Raw genomic sequence first — 20,346 nt, 5'->3', positions numbered from 1 at the left:
TAAGCAGGTTTGGGTCTTAGAAGCATTAATAATCTATGAATAATTGATGTTTTATATAATCTTCAATCTCTATCGTTGTCGATAAAGTATCTTATATATCTGAGATTTTTGAACCTTTGCATATAAACATTCCTAAGCTTTAGTAGTTTTTTGTTAAGGAAATGAACTCCAGCCCTGAGTCCATGAATCTCCCAGAGGTTGTATATGTCATATTCTTGTTTTCATCCTTGAGTGGATATTCAATTTCGTTTATAAGCTTAGTATAGTGCAAAATCTCGGATGTGGTCATGGCTGCGGTAACGATCGTGAAACCACTTTTATATTCAATGTGGATGGCTTTGCGGGTCTTGCCGCCTATATTGTGGCTACCATAACTAGTAGCTCAAAAACCTTAACATGCGGTCTCAATGCAATTCTACAGCCGATATTTTGCACTATACCTGACACTTGCATCTTAACCATTAGACTTGTAGTCTCCGAGAGCATTGGGCCCTCGAAACACTTTTTTCTATATTTCTGCATGGGGCTCACTTCATATTTGCATTTTATTCTGTTAGCTGTTAAGCATTAAGATTTTGTCGCACAGATTCAAGAATCTATTACCCAGGTCCTTATAAAACAATCGGAAGCACTTGGCAAGAAGCGTCCTGCAAACAAGGACACGGCAGGCCCATCACAACAGTCTCAAAGTTCTTACCCAAGGAGGAAGAGGAGGAGAAGAAATAGTTCTATTGAATATCAAGACTATGACGACAATGATGATGCACATGATAGTGACAAACAATTTGTTCCAGATGAACATCACAGAGAAATCAAGCCAAGGAAGGCGAGAAATAGGGGTACTGTTGGAGGTTCGCATAGTCCATCAACACCACATTTAAGTGGGGGATTTTTTGACAATAATGTACAACCAAGTAAGGAAGAACAAGGTTTATCTCCTGTGTTGACTAGTGGAACTAAAAGGCTTTCGTGGGGTAGGGGTGGTGCCCGCAGTAACAATAGGCATGGCAAGGTATAGGATGTCACGATTAAAAATGCCCAACGTATCCGCTTAGCCAAGTTAGTTGACTTTCTCCACAACATGGAGGAAAATGGTGATGAGGTATGCGATCTGGCGAGTTATTTAAATATTTTACTGTGGTTTGTCATGTTAGCTTTGATTCATGGCACATTTTAATCGGTTAAACTGCTATTTAAAAGATTCAGTTGCCACTAAACCTTTTGCTACTTTTCATTTGAGGTTGATCTCACGCTTGTTTCTTTGAAAAAGACTAGTGAGGCTGCTGGTTATGTTTATCCATTGGGTGTCAATTTTACTTTGTTTTTAGACTTAGAAGACCACTGAAACGTATATTTTTTCAGAACATAAAGCAGAATTCTGTTTCATTTGTGTTTTTCCATGAAGAATGGTTATGCATTTCAAAATTCTATGATCAATTTACAACATTACTAACGATACCAGCATAGTAGTGGGAATGTGTGCATACACAAATTTTGAGTCAAAGTAAATAAGGCAGGAAAAGGGACAGGACAGAATCTGTATCTATAGCTTTTTTGAAAATAAATCAAGTCCTCTGATTCCTTTTAACCTGGATTTGAGTGATGTTGTATGTACATCAACTTAAGTTTGAAGGTTTTGATTGAAAGTATTCAACTTAGAGCAGAGAAGCTTGTTGATGTGCTTGTTGACTACTTGTTACTATATCGAAATGAATGGTGAAAAAGAATTCACGTGGACGATAATTGAAACTAATCTATTTGTTCTTGTAGGACCCTAATCTTTTGTGATTAAGGCTTTGATGTTGTTGTATGAGATTCTCTGAGAGAACTTTTGCCTTGTGATATTTCCATCTTATGGCTTTGATCCATTTCATTGTTTCGTTTTGGGTGTTGAAATATGCAGTTTGCAGCTTTGCAAATGGCATCAAAAGAGGAAAAGTGGGGTTGCAAGATGTCAATGATTCCCACAACCATAACTCAGTTCTCCAACCATGTAACGATAAACAGTCTCAAGTTGTTGATTTGTTACAAGTCGAATTGCATAGATTGAACAGACAAGATGCTGCTCCAGGGGTTGCTGTAGCCAGCACCTGCATTTCAAATGGCGAACGCTTGGTAAGCATACATGCTATATAATTTGCGTACTTCTACATCTCAATCGATTACATTGTATAAATATGTACAAAGCATAACTCCAGCGTTTCTGCCATGTTCGTTAGATTCTATCTTACCCACGAAAGGAAGCCATGTAAAGTATAATTGCTCTTCCTATGAGTGGACTCACGGCCAAGAGCTTCACCATACAGGCAAGAACAAGTGAGTTCTAAATGCCATGCCCTGGAATCTGGATATATTGTTAACCAACCGGAAGAGATACGCCAATTCGAGATACCACATACGTGAAGAATGCCTGTAGTTTTACAGATCCTTTCTTTTACACTATAGTTTAAGTGATCCTTTACAAATTACAATTCTTTTCATACTGCCGATTTATGTAAATAGACTGGTATATTAGGATAAATTAATACCCCTCTTTAGGAATGGGCATAAGTTGATTATAGATGCAGGCAAATAATTTGTGTTTATTAAGAAACAGTTCCTAATTTTCTTTCCTATCATATTATCATACAATCATACAAATTTTATTGGAACGGTTTGGTCCGGTCTAGTCTGGTGTCTTGATTGGTCTGGTTTGGTCTGATTTTTCTGTCAAACCATATCAAATCGGATCGTGTGCAGCCCTATATTGAAAAATTCTAAAGGGCAAGTTTATAAATGATGTACATTTGTCATAATGCTATTGCTTTTAAAATTATATACTACTAGATAATCTCCGTGTGATGCATGGTTTTTTTTCATTTTGATGTAAAAAACAAATAAATTGAATAAATCCGGCATAATATTACATTAATATAGATTATTTCTTAACACACATTTTATTACATTCATGAAAAATGAAATTAAAACTTTTTTTTATAGTTATCATTATAATAATGATGAAGCAGTGGCCATTGTAAATTGTATTTATAATATAATTGTATTTTAGTGTAAGTTTTTTTTAAGTATATTTAAAAATAATATAATTATTTGTAAATGAATAAATGTTTTTTCAAATAAATATAGATCAATGGTGCTTTGTAAATTAAATATCAAAGATAATAATTTGTGCATCTTATTACATACTAGTACTATTTATTACAATGTTTTCAAATTTAATAGTATATGTTATAATCCCAACTAAAGTTTTTAATGATGGTCAAATTAATCATCTTATAATCATCCTTAACATTTAAGATTCTTATAGTTATTGTTATTCAATGACGTTATCTTTTCTTAAAGGAGGGAAAAAATCTTATGAGAAGATGACAACTCATTAATTTTTTGAGTTGCTTAATTATGTTAGATGTGTTTTGTTTTAATATATTGTATAGATGTGTCAAAACTAAAATAACAAGATGGACAAGGATTGATTCTTAGGAGACTAGCCGTGAATTATTTTGTAGCAAAGAAAAAGCTTGAGAAGAGAGCATAGGTAGATGGAAGATGAACAATTAACAAAGGAAATGAAAAACTGCTATAAAGAAAACGTGGGTAATAAATAATTTGTCTTTCAATAAACAATTTTTATTTATTTAAACAAAATTTCTGTTTCTTTAAAGAAAGCTAATTGGGACCATTTTTCATGAGAATTTGTGTCAATTCAAATCTTTTTAAAGAACTTACCTAGCAATGTATGAGAAAATTTGAGAAAAATAAGTAAATTAATATAAGAAATTCAAAAAAAAGTAACTTTAAACTTAATTCTCAAGATAAGCATTTTTTGTCCAGAGCACAAGTTCGGGGTTGTTCGCTGTTATTAACAACGAATAAAGAAGCTTTATTAAAAAAGTCAAGCATTTTACCATTTTTGACTAAACATCTTTATTCGCTCTTATCAACAGCCAACAATTACGAGGCTAATTGTTATTTTCTTGTTCCAATTTTAATTGCTATTTTTTTTTGGGCCATGTCAATTTTACAAGGCTTATTTTAAGGCTTTTAATTATTAAAAAGCTACGATTATCAACTTTCTATAATTGAATAATGCTGTGACATTAATTTCTTTCATTTTATAATTTGATATTATATTAAGATTATAATGTTGTATTGTGTGTGGTTGCTTGGTGCTTTGTGCTGGTGTGCAGAGTTCGGTCTTGCTTAGCATAGCCTCAAGTGTGTGGTGCAGGTGCAGGTGCTGGTGAAAGTTAATGCAATGTCAAGTATGTTGTTGTTCAATATCCTTGTGTCAAGTCTTCTCTACATTAAAAAGATGCATTTTCATCAGAATAGTGATAAGAAGCATTAGTATTCTGTTATTATAGTTGTTCCTTGTATGTGTATTTAGAAGTTTGTATTAGGTTGTTATAAAGGTTGTTAGGTTCTTGTAACAACCCTTCTTTTGTCTTTTTCCTTTTCTTGTTTTGTCTTGTAAACTATATATACATAGCTTCCTTTTGTAAAAATCTTAGTTATGTGATAATAAAAAATCTTTCTGTTTTCTCTCTCTTTGTTCTTCTTTTGTTTCCTGAGAGTTTTATTGCGAGTGAAACATTCAAATCCATAAAAAGACAGTAGTGTGCAAATGTCTTCATAGAAAGCAGTCATTTGGTAATCATTAAGGTACACAGTCACATACACCTGTGTCAAACAATCAGATATATACATGCTTGACACTAACAGTTTGTGCAACTTAACAACATATTTAGCGTAAGTACTAATGGTTACCAAGAGGAAGAAGAAACAGAACAAAGTCTGGCCTTGCAAATGATTTAGTTCTGCATTTGGTGAAAATTTCACATTTGTTTGATGATGATTAGATGATATCTTCTACAATACATTCTTTATTTAGTCGAGTTTGAAAGTTTGATATTTGTTTTAGTCAAGTTTGAAGTAATCTTATGTTTCTAGCTTTTTTATTTCTTATTTTAATTTCACATTTTTAGTGATTCTTGTGTTTCTATCTTTTTGATTTCTCATTTTAATTTCACATTTTAATTTTTTGATTCTTGTGTTTATAATTTCACATTTTAGTGATTCTTGTGCTTCTAACTTTTCGATTTCTCATTTTCAGTTCTTACATGATAAGCTTCATTTTGCATGCAGTCTTATCAAAACAAGGTTATTTTGTAAATGTACTTTTGATTATGTTATATAAGTTTATGTTTGGATTTGCAGCTCTATGCTTTTTAATTAGGTACAATGAAGTGTTGTAACTCACTAAGAGTTTCTGATTGATGATTGTGTGTACAGAACCTGTTGCATTACTCAATTTCTATATTTTTTTAAATTTATTATTTTTAAAACCAAACATTGTCTATTAACAGTTTTCATTTTAGTTTATCTAAACAAAATGTGAATGAAACCAGAAAATGAAATGTAAACTAATGAAACCCAAACTCTAAAGTTTTTTGGTGAGATTGCAGCTATGATAATGTGATTGAATCCCAGAAATGCGGTTTACCGCATGCTCATTTCTTAATTATTTTAAAGCATGGGTCAAAGATTAGGCAGCCAAAACAATTTGATAAGTTTGTTTGTGATGAGATTCCATTACTGTCCGAGCCATATCTTCGTGGCCTTATGTTGTATCATATGATGAATGGCCCTTGTGGTTCATTTAAGCCAGAGAATCCTTGTATGGTGAAGTACAGTGGTAAACGCGTATGTAGAAACCGATTAAGAATTAAAATTTTGTATTCAACTGAAAATTAAATGTTGTATTCAGCTTAGAAGAAATATAATGAAATAGAAAATGAGATGAGGAATGTAGTGGAGAATGAACATAAGAGATAGAAAATGAGAGGGAGTGTTAAAAGGAAGTTTGCATAAACTAATTTTTATAGCTTGAAGTTATATTATGTGGAACTTCTCAAAGTAAACCGTGCGCTTGCAGTTATTAAAATTTGCACCTATCAAGTTTTTGGCGCCGTTGCTGGGGAGGCGACGCATAATCCTTTTGTTTTGTTGATTGATCTACTTTACACTTGCTTGTTGTCCCCTATCCTAGACCCCTTTGTGTTTAAGTTCTTTGAATGCATAGAAGAGCTCGATCTCTAGAGCAATACGACCTAGAGATCGAAGCTACTGCCCGTAGACTGAATGCCGAACGCCTAAGGCGGTTAAGGCGACAACAAGACCAAATGGCCAACAATGCTAACCGATCCTTTGGCCAACTGGGTGCGCCCACGCTCACCCAAACTTCCATTCCATGTATCGTCAAATCCGATTTCGGTACATAACGATTATTCATATTAACTTTTCATAATTTTTAATTATTAACAATTAGAGATATTAACGATTGAATAAGTGAATTGGATAAAGTGTATAAAGCAAATGAGACATTAGTAATGAATTGAAGGAAGTATTATTATGGGGTCAACGAGCCCTAATCTGATGGGCCTAGTCAAAAGGCCCAAAACCCCTAGAAGTCAGTCAAGATATCAAGAGAGCCCACCTTAAGGGTGAAATTACCAAAATACCCCTGGAACAATCAACTCATGTCATTTATTGCCATATAAATACCCTTATTTATTACCATTTAAGGTATGTCTTTTTCTCACCAAAAACTCCCTCTCTCTCAACTACTAACATTTATTTCTTGTTCCACATTTCCGACCACTGACTAGAGCGTCGGAGAGGCTTTTCGGGAAGCAACCCCCGAATAAGTGACTCTCTGTTCATTTTGCAGGTCAATAGCCGAACCCAATTTGAGTATTCGGACTCTTCAGCAGCAGGATCCATTTTACAAAGGGTCTCTTCCTTCTCACGTTAAGTTGACCAATTTCTTTGCATAAACAAATATTCATAATTCATGATTGCAACATTTTTTTAGTTGCAAAATAATAATAACCAAACATTACAAAACATTTATTAAAGTATATTTTTAAAGACACTTAAAAAAAAGAGTATATTTTTAAAGAAAAGAAAAAAAACTGTCATCAATTAAACTTCAAAAACTTATTGAAAATTTGCTATTATCAGAAAGCTACTTCTCGATCTTCTCGGTTGTTCTCCTTTCATCCTCTGCACCGTTCTTCTCCTCTTCCCCTCTCCGACCACCGTCAGTCATCTGCCGGTGTGAGTCCAATCATGATCAACCGTCTACCGCTGTATGTACTTTTATTTCTCTGTTTCTCGATCTATCTGAAATACAAGAATTAGTATGGATTTTATAGTTTCTTCCATCGGTTTCTTCAATCTGTTTCTTCAATTGAATTTGGGATTTAGATATTGATGATGATTATGAATTGTTTCGTCAATTTGTTTATAACAAGTACAACTTAGGGTTTACAAAAAATGATGATGCCCTTTCAATAAGCATTTTCCCCTGTCGCTATCAACAACCTCAATTCGTCAAATCTTCGTCCAAATTTACATTCCCTTAACATAAGAGTGAGTTGTTTGGTGTAGGTTGTGTTTATATGCTTAGTTATTGTTTGGGGTTGTTTTAACCAATTTCTAAACGAGATAAGCTTGTATCTTAAAAGATTAGGGTGTTTATTCTTGATCTTAATTTAGTGATTGTTAAAAAAAAAACTCATATATGACAAGAGGCTTTACGATGCACTTTGTTTGTCCATTACCATTTCTCCACTCTGTTATATGTTCCTTTGGCTACTTAGGATTTACATTATTTTGCACTCCCTTTATGTTCCACTTTGTCCCCCAGAGATGTAACCCAATTGATACATCCCGAGGACGAGGAGGATCACATTGAAGGGCATCGTGATCAAACTCTTAGAGGTGCTCAAAGATTATTGGAGCACTACAACAGTGGAAAGGTGATTATAGCCTTGTTTTTTCCCCCTAGAAGTCCTTGTTTTTTCCGCTTTTAGTCTTCTATTGTTTGTGTTTTTGTTGTCTTTTGTTAACCATGCATAATTTACAGGGTACCAACTATGAGCTTGTAGAAGCGTTGAGAAGTGGTGCCATAATGATGCCTGATGGTATTGCGCTCCATTGCAATTTCACAGCTAAACCAGCCAATCAGGATTCCGGTTCTTCCATTAAGCTCTTCTTTGGCGAGATGCTCATTGGTCCAGACGATGTTGATAAAGTCACTTATTGTGATATATTAAATGGTGGAGTTTCTTTTCTCTTTAAGAAAATGATTAAGAGAACAAATTGTTTGACTTCTTATTCTTCACTCAACAAGAATCATAATATATATCTATTTATAATTGGAATGAAATGGTCCGAGTTATTCCACATACGACCTTTTTTATCGTCATTAATTGTGAATAATTTCTAATGTCCGTAGGTAAATCTCATGGCTCCAAGGATTGCGGAGAAAACGCCGACATTAAGCATCCCCCTGCTGAACTTTTAACGCGCAGTTATTATGATGTTTCCGATACTATACGTAATCGCTCACATACTCGCTTGGGTGGCAGTTCAGTCATTTGTTTTACTTATTTAATGTTACGTTGATTTTGATCTTGAATTTTTGGTTGAATTCTCAGGTGAGATGTCGCCAAAGAGATGTGCAACTGTGCCTCTTAATTCTGCAAAGAAGCAAAAAACTTTGGAATATGGGTAATGATGTTATAAAAACAAGTTAAATGGAATTTTATTGCTTTTTGTATTTTTTTCTTTTAGTAAATCAATTGTGGAGCAAGGTTACGTAAGGGATGACCTCAAATATTCTCAATATTTAATTTATGTTACCTATGATGTTTCATGAAATTATTATTGTGGATTTGTTGTTTTCTTTCTGTCTCAATTACTTGCTATCACATTTTTGCTTTATGACTTTTGGCTTCTTAGTAGTTCAAATTTGGACAATGAATTCGAGTTTGATGCAATGGAATATCCTCAATCTCCGGTTTGTCCTCCCTACGAGTAAGCTTCATCATCACTTCTATTGTCATGCTTTCAGTAGTCTCCACAAAGTGTGGTTACCTGTTTTATTGACAATAATCTAGTTTATCATGGACTGATTGATATGCATAAGTTGTAGCTTCATGTTTTCTGGCTAGATTGATTAATGTGCACAATGCATCTAGAGTTCAAATTTGGACAATGAATTCGAGTTTGATGCAATGGAATATGTTGGAATCTTTGTTTTCATAACGACATTTTTTTTTGCTGCACTAATTAATCTCGTTGCTGTTCCACTTTTCCCTATGGTTCATCAATCAATTTTATCACCCAAATTTGACATAGATTTTTGTCTTTTTTCCGATTGTTCATTTTATATAACATGTTGTGTATTCTGCCCTTGCGTTTATTTTTCTTATATTAATGTAATTTAGCTTTACCTAACTATGACACTTACATTCTCTTCAGCCGTGGACTAAATTAAGATTACACTCTTAGTCCTTTGCAATTATGCATGATATTACTTGTATGAGACTTTTGGAATGCTTTTGATGCTCATTGTTGTCCCTTGCCATTTCTCCTCTGTGTCGTATGTTCCTATGGCTGGAAAGGATTTACATAATTTTGCTTTTCCTTTCTACTCCTCGGCATTCTTGTTCTCCTCTATAGATAACCCTTGCAGAGATAAGGCTTATGTCTATGAAATAAATTCTTGTTATGGAAACCCATGTTTTCTGATTACTGTTTTGCACTCAAAACTCATTTCATGATCAAGGTATCCCGAGGACGAGGAGGATCACATTGAAGGGCATCGTCGTCAAACTCTTAGAGGTGCTCAAAGATTATTGGAGCACTACAACAATGAAAAGGTGATTATAGCCTTGTTTTTTCCCCCCTAAAAGTCCTTGTTTTTTCTGCTTTTAGTCTTCTATTGTTTGTGTTTTTGTTGTCTTTTGTTAACCATGCATAATTTACAGGGTACCAACTATGAGCTTGTAGAAGCGGTGACAAGTGGTGCCATAATGAAGCCTGATGGTATTGCGCTCCATTGCAATTTCACAGCTAAACCAGCCAATCAGGATTCCGATTCTTCCATTAAGCTCTTCTTTGGCGAGATGCTCATTGGTCCAAACGATTTTCATATAGTCACTTATTGTGATATATTAAATGGTGGAGTTTCTTTTCTCTTTAAGAAAATGATTAAGAGAACAAATTGTTTGACTTCTTATTCTTCACTCAACAAGAATCATAATATATATCTATTTATAATTGGAATGAAATGGTCCGAGTTATTCCACATACGACCTTTTTTATCGTCATTAATTGTGAATAATTTCTAATGTCCGTAGGTAAATCTCATGGCTGCAAGGATTGCGGAGAAAACGCCGACATTAAGCATCCCCCTGCTGAACTTTTAACGCGCAGTTATTATGATGTTTCCGATACTATACGTAATCGCTCACATACTCGTTTGGGTGGCAGTTCAGTCATTTGTTTTACTTATTTAATGTTACATTGATTTTGATCTTGAATTTTTGGTTGAATTCTCAGGTGAGATGTCGCCAAAGAGATGTGCAACTGTGCCTATTAATTCTGCGAAGAAGGAAAAAACTTTGGAATATGGGTAATGATGTTATAAAAACAAGTTAAATGGAATTTTATTGCTTTTTGTATTTTTTTCTTTTAGTAAATCAATTGTGGAGCAAGGTTACGTAAGGGATGACCTCAAATATTCTCAATATTTGATTTATGTTACCTATGATGTTTCATGAAATTATTATTGTGGATTAGTTGTTTTCTTTCTGTCTCAATTACTTGCTATCACAATTTTGCTTTATGACTTTTGGCTTCTTAGTAGTTCAAATTTGGACAATGAATTCGAGTTTGATGCAATGGAATATCCTCAATCTCCGGTTTGTCCTCCCTACGAGTAAGCTTCATCATCACTTCTATTGTCATGCTTTCAGTAGTCTCCACAAAGTGTGGTTACCTGTTTTATTGACAATAATCTAGTTTATCATGGACTGATTGATGTGCATAAGTTGTAGCTTCATGTTTTCTGGCTAGATTGATTAATGTGCACAATGCATCTAGAGTTCAAATTTGGACAATGAATTCGAGTTTGATGCAATGGAATATGTTGGAATCTCTGTTTTCATAACGACATTTTTTTTTTGCTGCACTAATTAATCTCGTTGCTGTTCCACTTTTCCCTATGGTTCATCAATCAATTTTATCACCCAAATTTGACATAGATTTTTGTCTTTTTTCCAATTGTTCATTTTATATAACATGTTGTGTATTCTGCCCTTGCGTTTATTTTTCTTATATTAATGTAATTTAGCTTTACCTAACTATGGCACTTACATTCTCTTCAGCCGTGGACTAAATTAAGATTACACTCTTAGTCCTTTGCAATTATGCATGATATTACTTGTATGAGACTTTTGGAATGCTTTTGATGCTCATTGTTGTCCCTTGCCATTTCTCCTCTGTGTCGTATGTTCCTATGGCTGGAAAGGATTTACATAATTTTGCTTTTCCTTTCTACTCCTCGGCATTCTTGTTCTCCTCTATAGATAACCCTTGTAGAGATAAGGCTTATGTCTATGAAATAAATTCTTGTTATGGAAACCCATGTTTTCTGATTACTGTTTTGCACTCAAAACTCATTTCATGATCAAGGTATCCCGAGGACGAGGAGTATCACATTGAAGGGCATCGTCGTCAAACTCTTAGAGGTGCTCAAAGATTATTGGAGCACTACAACAATGAAAAGGTGATTATAGCCTTGTTTTTTCCCCCCTAGAAGTCCTTGTTTTTTCTGCTTTTAGTCTTCTATTGTTTGTGTTTTTGTTGTCTTTTGTTAACCATGCATAATTTACAGGGTACCAACTATGAGCTTGTAGAAGCGTTGACAAGTGGTGCCATAATGAAGCCTGATGGTATTGCGCTCCATTGCAATTTCACAGCTAAACCAGCCAATCAGGATTCCGATTCTTCCATTAAGCTCTTCTTTGGCGAGATGCTCATTGGTCCAAACGATGTTCATATAGTCACTTATTGTGATATATTAAATGGTGGAGTTTCTTTTCTCTTTAAGAAAATGATTAAGCGAACAAATTGTTTGACTTCTTATTCTTCACTCAACAAGAATCATAATATATATCTATTTATAATTGGAATGAAATGGTCCGAGTTATTCCACATACGACCTTTTTTATCGTCATTAATTGTGAATAATTTCTAATGTCCGTAGGTAAATCTCATGGCTGCAAGGAGTGCGGAGAAAACGCCGACATTAAGCATCCCCCTGCTGAACTTTTAACGCGCAGTTATGATGATGTTTCCGATACTATACGTAATCGCTCACATACTCACTTGGGTGGCAGTTGAGTCATTTGTTTTACTTATTTAATGTTACGTTGATTTTGATCTTGAATTTTTGGTTGAATTCTCAGCTGAGATGTCGCCAAAGAGTGGTGGAGCTACGCCTATGGATTCAGTCAAGGAGAAAACTAGGAAAAATGGGTAATGATGTTATTTCACCTCCCCATTTCTTACTTTTGTTTTTGTTTTTCATGGTATTATAATATAATTATGTGTTTTGTATTTGGTCTTTTAGAAAATCAATTTTGGACCAAGGCTACGATACCAATGATTTGGGATATCCTCCATCTCCGGTTTACACGCCCTATTGGTAAGGATCATGTTTCACAAATAAATTATTGTGTAGAAGATTTTTTCTTCTGAATTTAATTACTTAAAATCTCATTCTTGTTTTATCAATGCACATGTCCATGAAAATTGACTCTATTAAGAAGTGGGAAATGATACACGTACATTAAGTGTATGTGGGGATTACCTACACGAACGAATCAATTTACTAGATTTATAATCTAGTAGAAGTATATAATTATTTTAAATTTTATAAAACCGTGTAGTACACGTGTATCTAACTAGTAGGCAATAAAACACGTGCATGTAGGAACCACAAACATCCTTTCTACCTCTTCATGTTTTTTGTTCTGCCTAGCTTTATTATCTAGTAGGTCTTATTTTTGTATTTGGTGAATTGGAATCCTTAGTGTGTTTTATGATACTTGCCGGAGTCTCTATGAGATTGATTGATTAATAAAGAATAAGTTGTACTACTAGACTTTTACTATTATGAAGTCTTATTTTTGTCAATGTCTGTAGACTGTAGGTAAATTCATGAGTCTGGACTTCTTTTGCGCAGCTACGCCATACAGACTACAGAGTGGTGCGTGATATTTTATATTGCATGGACTGATGATTTGACTATAATGTTTACAAACTCTGTGGAACATGTTTGTATTTTCTCAAGTGCTATATCAGAATTGAGAATACACTCCAAGTTAATTGTTTAAAACAAATGTGCAAAATATTTATTATTATTATTATTATTATTATTATTATTATTAGGCAAAATGTAAGGAATTTCAGAAACCAAAAACTTAAGGCTACTTAATACAAACAAACCCAACAAAGTAAAGAAACTTTTTTTTTCTCAAGTTGTGAACCCACACACACTCTGCACACGCTTTATTATGAGTGATTAGGAGTGTGCAATGGGCCTTCGGCCCTTAAAAAATGGGCTTTATATCGGGTGGGTTTTAAATGTGCCTTTTATTTTGAAAATGAATTGGGCTTTATATGGGCTTTAAATGGGCCTTTATTATTTTAAAATTTGCTTAGTTATGATACATTATTATTAATTATAATAGTTTATAATTTAATTATAATGGACAAGTGCAAATAATAAAATTATAGGACATTTATTTTGATTTAAATCGAAAGCGTAATACACATCTCTATAGATGAGTCCTTTCACTCCCAAGTCCAAACCTTCTAAGTGTTTACAAACACCAAAGCTTTACTGCTTGGAACATTGTTATAGAGTCGATATTCATGAATCGCAAACATCCAAATGAACAATTTAGTGCACAACAAAGAGTATGATCCAACAACTTCGAAGTTGCACGACACAAACCTAACAATACCAAGAAGATCGAGTACAATCCCGAATCATTAACTTCCATAAAAAATGGCGTCTAATAATTGAACATTAGAAACCCATTGCCTGGGCACTACAAAATGCCATCAAATCAAAAGCATTGTTCTACTTAACAAGGAAAATAAAAATAACATCTTCTGGCAAAAATTTTATTTGGTAAAAATGAACACATCAGGGTGAACTCAAATGCACCATTGATGCATTGAAATAAACGACACATTTACAAGAACAAGCCCTGATTGGAGATGTCATTAAAACGAAAGTGATTGGAAAATTAATAAAATTAGGATGACTGACCTTGTGAAGGTGATTAAACTCACTAAGTCAATAACAGAGAGTTGTTCAGTCAATGGAAGTTCTGAGGATAGAAAAACATAATCTTTTCCACTTTATGACCTTCTGAAGGACAGCATCATTACAGATCGTGGTAGCAAATGTTGTTGAATAAAGCCCCATTTATTGTAGTATCCTACAAATTATTTAACAACTGAAACTATCAAATCAACAATGATTGTCAAGATTAGAGAGGAATTATTAAAGAAAATCAATGAATCCATGAATATGATGCTTTATCAGCCTTAGTTTGCACCAAAATGAAAAAGGCATGAACAAATTGGTTACTCCAAATATCCTTCCACACCACAAACCAAAAAAACATAAACAATATGGAATGAAAAAATCACAAAATTATCCACTATCAGTTATTAATATCAAAGGATTATGCCAGTACTTAGCGTATTTAAACAAAACCATGAAAATTGTCGGCTTTCAAAGATCGTTATCTCATAGTTGTAGAACCTGAAAAATGAAAGTGCATGAGGATAGCCGATAGTATCACTTATTTCATCTGATTTTTTCTTTCTCCAAAAAATTTCCATACACCTGCATTTTTCTAAAACTAGTTGTGGGGTCAAGTGCTACGCATGCGGTCTCTCAAGTTACACTATTGAATTTTTCATAATGATTTTTTATTTCTGTTAACAATATTACGAATGCATATATAGGTAAAGAATGCAGGTGTGAAGAATGCAAGGGCTAAAGATGTATAGGTAATTGTACACAACAGTATCAATGTAGGGCATGAAAACGTATTGAAGGATTTATACACTTCTATTTTATATAATGCTATTTAATACACTTTCGTGTTACAACTGATGGGTGTTAGACGTCCATTGTTGATGGGTTGCTTGGCTTGTTGAATGGCTACTGTTTGGGCAGCTTTGTTGTCGAGGTTGTTTTACGATGTTGTTGGTTGGTCGAGTCGAGGTCTGCTACCGATGGAATACCGATAGTTGGAATGACGACTAAAATCAGCTTAAAAACTTATTGAAACAACGCAACAAGCAAAAACAACATTATTATAGCAATAGAACACTAAAAGATAGTAGCAATAACTTGGCAGGATTGATTAACTTATGCATAGTTGAATTTTACTGTTCTAGAAGAAATGTTACCTAACAATAGCCCACAGAAAAACAAATAGAGAAATTGAAACACGACATATATAAAATAAGTACAAATGAGACTTATTTATCCTTATTTAAAAGGTCAATTATTTGTATCCTTCTGGCTACTATCATCATGGTTAAAAAGGATTAATAAGTTAAAGTGCATCAGCCATATTCTACTCTACACATAATTCAAAGGTGATGTGAAAATCGAATGAAGTTAAATAAAGTGAGTTAACATAATTAAATGAAGCTCCAAAGCATTAACCACATCACTAAACAGAGTTTCTCAACGAACATTATGAAGCAATCACTCATTCTCAAAGTTGAATATGCTTTTCGAGTAATGTAATTCCTTTTAGTTTTAAGTAATTAATATCCTTTTCCTCTCATACTTCGTTAGTGCGATTTAAGAGAGAATATGACTAATATATAATGTAATGAGCTATTTTATCATTAGAGTCCACTAATAGCCATGTACCTTCTAAGAAAGACTCTAATTTGATCTAAAAGACTTTATCAGTTTTGGGACTGTTTTATCCTCAATCAAAGTTGGCACAATCAAGAGAACAACTGTTGTCATTTAGAGCGTATAATGGTCATGGGAAATGATAGCTCTAATTAAATCAAATAAATTAATTAAATAAATAATTAATTAGAAATATCCCAAGATTGCAAAAAGTTCCTGTTTTGGTATAAGTACAGGTCGCGGCTCGTGACTTTTGTCGCGGCCCGCTACTTTCGCGCTTGTTTTTGCAATGCTCGTTTTATTCGGTATTGTTGGTTATGCAATAACTACCTACGGTTAATATGGTTATATTAACTGAATATATTGGGATGTATTGATTTATGATCGACATTGATTCCTGAATCGATGTTGTGGTTCATGAAGTGACATATTACTTCATGAATGGTTGTATGCTCTTCTATAAATATAGAAGGCATGTGTAAGTTATTGGACACATGAGATTTACATGAGACATACATGTAACTTCTGAATTTCTTATCCTCTCTAACACTTTACATCGAGAACTTGTAATCCTCGTTTGTAATTTTCCGTATCTTCTTCCATTTAAGTTTCTCTTACATCATTCTAAATTCCATGTGCTGGGATTTTAGTTTGATTCTTTGAATCTCAGAACATATTTCCGGTTTATTTCCAAGCACCGTAGTAGGGAGGAAATGATATTTTAGGAAAAAGCATCTCGCCTAGAATTAATATCAAGTTCAAACAAAATCTTCTTGTTACTAGTGTGCTTACGGTTTATTAACTCGTTTCCCTGAGTTCGACACATATAGCTACAAGTACCCCATGTGCTTACGGTTAATTAAAATTTGCACATCATCACACTTACTAGTGTGGCTGATTTAATCACTTTCATATTTTTAATTGTGCTTTAACTACGCTTATTGGTGTGGCTGAGTTGATTATATATTTTTCTAATTGTCCTTTAGCCACGCTTATTAGTGTGGTTGAATATATAAAATTTTAACATTATTAAATTGATTTGTAGCCATGCTTATGAGTAGAGCTATTCAAATGTGACCCGACCCGAAAGTAAACCGACCCGAAAATGTGTTTCTTTTTTAGGTTTATCGAACCGACATAACCCGAACCGAAGTTGTACCCGAACCAGTACATAACCGAAAATGGGAAAATCGAACCCGAGCTGCGACCAATTTTTATAACTGACAAATAACCGTTAACTGATATTACCCGAATCTAATAGTGACCGACCCGAGTCATATCCGAACCTAATCATGCTCGAAACCGAACTCAATCCGGCTAAAACCGACTTAACCCGAAGGAATTTTTAATTGAACTACTGTAAACCTGAACCAATTTTTAACATAGAAGTATAATCGACTCATATTCAATCATCTTATTAGTTAATCTAATAAAATAATAGATATTTTAATAAATTAAATTTTATAAATACATGGCTTCATATATTAGAGTGAATAATTAATGGTCAATGTTTATTTAACTACTTTTAATCAAATTAGATGAAAACTGATAGTTATTTAATTTTAAATTACAGTCAAACAAGTAAAAGTAACAAAGTAATAATCACTAATTGATTTACATTTTAATTATATTGCTTTACGTAAAGGGAATCTCATCATCAATTAAAAAATGACTAACAACTTAATATGATATTAACTCGATCGATATTAATTAGTATTTCATAACCGAATTCTACTTGAAAAGTACCCTAACCCGATCTGTACCTGGTAAAACCGAACCAATTATTAACCGATGACAACCCGAGACCAATTGGCACTCAACTCGAACTTCAACTGACACCGAACCGATGCTAACCTGATAGCTTGAATAATCAATCTTCAACTGAACTGACTAATCGACCCGACCCGAGTGTGACCCGTCGTAACACGCATCCGAAAAATAACCGATTCGAAATCCAACCGAATCTAATTGCAAAAAAGTTTACCACACTTAAATGAGCATGCCGTGTAGGTACATGTAATATTTTTATAGTGTAAAATACTACAAAATCAAATTAGTTGTCGTTTTGTGATAAACCTGCAGCTGCTCTTCCCCCTCACTGCATATCACTTTGTTGGTTATTTTTGTTCACTGGCCGTAGAAAATAGTACGATCGTCTCCTTTTTTGTGTTGATTCTACATTTTTTTAATGGAAGTTGTAGTGCTACTATTCACTAGGATTGTTTTAAAGTAGTATTTGTTTAGTAATACAAAATCTGTTTGGTTTTGAATCTCCAGAATCCAACCTTTAAATATTTTACAGTGAGCCTTTTTCTTGATATTGAAGTATGTGCACTAAATTCCGACCTTGACTTAGGGTTGTGTTTACATTGTTATTGTATGTTGGTGCTTTTAGCTGTTTGTTTGGTTTTGGACGATGAGTAAAAAATGATATTATGCTTACATTGGTTGCTTGTGGAATGTGGATTTGTTGTCTTCCTTTGAGTTTGGATATGATCCTATTCACTACAAAAAAAGTTTTGATTGTTGATGTTTCTTTGTAATTCAAAATTTTGATTTCTATTTCTTTCATTTGCATTTTGAATCCTGTATTTCTGTGGCTATATGCAACTTGTTTTTGTTTTCTGTGGATATATGCATTTTGTTTTCTGTTTAGATTATAGCTTTAGGGGATGGTTATGGGGGTTGTTTGCGGAGGACAACAGGACCGTTTTGTGTTTAGCATCCTATGATGTGATTTAAATGCAGTTTTTTTTAGGTTAGTGATGGAGCTTCCTGTGATATGATTTAATCTGTAGTGATGATTCTTTTTTGTGCGCTATGGTGCATCAAGAGATAGAGAATGTCTGTTCATCTGTTTGTTATAGTCCTCATATAACAAACTTTAATGTGTTTCAACACCCTCTAATTTTGATGAAAATCTAATTTTAAGGAATGTCAAAAAAAAAAAAAAAAACAGAGTATTTCTAAAAGATTAATAATAATCTGTCAAAACTTCTTTAGGTTTTTCAACGGTCTTATCTATCAATGTCTCTGATTACTCACGATTTCCTTTCATTTTCATTTTGCAGTTACTCATCACATTCCCTAAACAAGGAATATGACCACTCTTGAGGTTGAGGGTGCTAGCTCGTCCAAACATCCTGCCCAACAACCTGAAGGTAATGTGTACCTATATAAAATAAAATTACTACTTTTTGTTATTCTTAATTAGTTTTTGTTCTATTAATGCCTTGGAGAAATATATTATTGTGCAAGATATTATAGTTTGAATTTCCCTCTACTCTTAAACTAATCAATTGCAATACTCAAAATTCCTCTTATCAACTTCTATATTAACTACACATCTTACTTTTTGCTCCCTTCTATTCACCCTACTTTTCCCATTTATTTTTGGGCACTATTCACTTATCACTCTTAATTTGTATTTTACTCTTAATCTATAAGTTAAAACATAATCATATGGGATCTTGTTTGATTCTTCTCAATACAAGGATTATTAATATCAACTTTTTATAATTTTTAATTAAGAATAATTTGAGATATTAAGGATTAAAATGTTGCCTCTGCAAGTGTGAAAAACAAAATGGGACAAATAGGGTAAATAAGAGGGAGTATTATTTGAAACGAGGGAATCATTTACTACTTTTGTACTATATTAAATTTGATTATGTTAGTAATTCACATAGATTTTATGTGTTGGATTTTCTTATATTTGGCTGGCTATAATATAAAAGTAGTAATTTTTTGGGATTGTTAATAGCCATTATACTTCAATATATAAAATAATTTAAGTGATGTTCTCATTTCTCCCAAAAACTGAAATAGGTGACCTCTATGAGGTATCGATGAATATGGTGCTCGAATGAGCATAACAATGCTCAAACGAGCACCTTACAAGTCCACCCATTGTTTGCCGATTTGCTCGAGTGAGCTATGGAGTAGCTCGAACTAGCACTGTGCTCTTCATCCCCTTTGCTTGTCTTGCTTGGCTCCATGTATTACAATCCCTTGGAGCCTCTTCTACTTTGTTGGCTAGCATGCCACACCTCCACTATTCCTCCTCTCTTAGCTTCTTTCAAAGCCTCATTTAAAGTGCCAAACTCCAAGTGTCCACAATCTTTTTCACATACATCATCACTCTACAATGTGTCTGACATAGTGTGTGCAATTAGGTGATCAAATTCATCCTCATCATCACAAGAGTTGTGACTTACTCCAATAAAAAATTCTCAAATAAATAAGATGGAAAAGTGGAAACAACAAATAAAAACAGAGGCATTAGTCATTTGTAAATAAAATTAGTACCTACCGGATTGTAGCAATTACCTCTTATTTGGTCATCATTAAGACATTAATCCTTATTATGAGAATTAATGATTCTTTACCTTTGTGGCATTTGAGCTATTATTGCGAAATCTTCAACAACTTGTTTCTTTCTGAGTTTATTACTCTTTATAGTTTGATTGATCAAATCCTTGTTTAATCCTTTCTAATCTCAAACTCCTATTATGAGTTACATGTTTTGTGGT

At 33.5% G+C, this 20,346-nt stretch overlaps 1 protein-coding gene and 1 long non-coding RNA gene across 3 annotated transcripts; both read left to right on the top strand.

Moving 5' to 3' along the window:
* On the top strand, positions 1-2,913 carry LOC130804333 (uncharacterized). The gene is made up of 3 exons (XR_009040003.1): positions 1-1,102; positions 1,904-2,115; positions 2,220-2,913. It is a non-coding gene; the product is annotated as an uncharacterized LOC130804333 (long non-coding RNA).
* Positions 2,914-6,887: 3,974 nt separating this feature from the next.
* On the top strand, positions 6,888-13,301 carry LOC130804190 (uncharacterized). Of its 2 annotated transcripts, XM_057668584.1 has the most exons (17): positions 6,888-7,148; positions 7,709-7,820; positions 7,928-8,120; positions 8,300-8,401; positions 8,502-8,574; positions 8,806-8,880; positions 9,635-9,728; positions 9,837-10,029; positions 10,209-10,310; positions 10,411-10,483; positions 10,715-10,789; positions 11,545-11,638; positions 11,747-11,939; positions 12,119-12,220; positions 12,321-12,390; positions 12,485-12,559; positions 13,060-13,301. In XM_057668584.1, coding segments are annotated over exons 1-17 (1,647 nt in total). In that variant the 5' UTR covers positions 6,888-7,128; the 3' UTR covers positions 13,061-13,301. The 2 variants fall into 2 exon arrangements, with proteins under 2 accessions (XP_057524567.1, XP_057524644.1); XM_057668661.1 differs by lacking the exon at positions 7,709-7,820 and having other exon boundaries at positions 6,936-7,148.
* The last annotated feature ends 7,045 nt before the right edge of the window (positions 13,302-20,346 follow it).

This window comes from Amaranthus tricolor, chromosome 1 (assembly GCF_026212465.1).
Source record: "Amaranthus tricolor cultivar Red isolate AtriRed21 chromosome 1, ASM2621246v1, whole genome shotgun sequence".
NCBI classification, from domain to species: domain Eukaryota; kingdom Viridiplantae; phylum Streptophyta; class Magnoliopsida; order Caryophyllales; family Amaranthaceae; genus Amaranthus; species Amaranthus tricolor.
The sequence above is the reverse complement of the archived record's forward strand: the minus strand, read 5'-3'. Positions and strand labels throughout refer to the sequence as shown.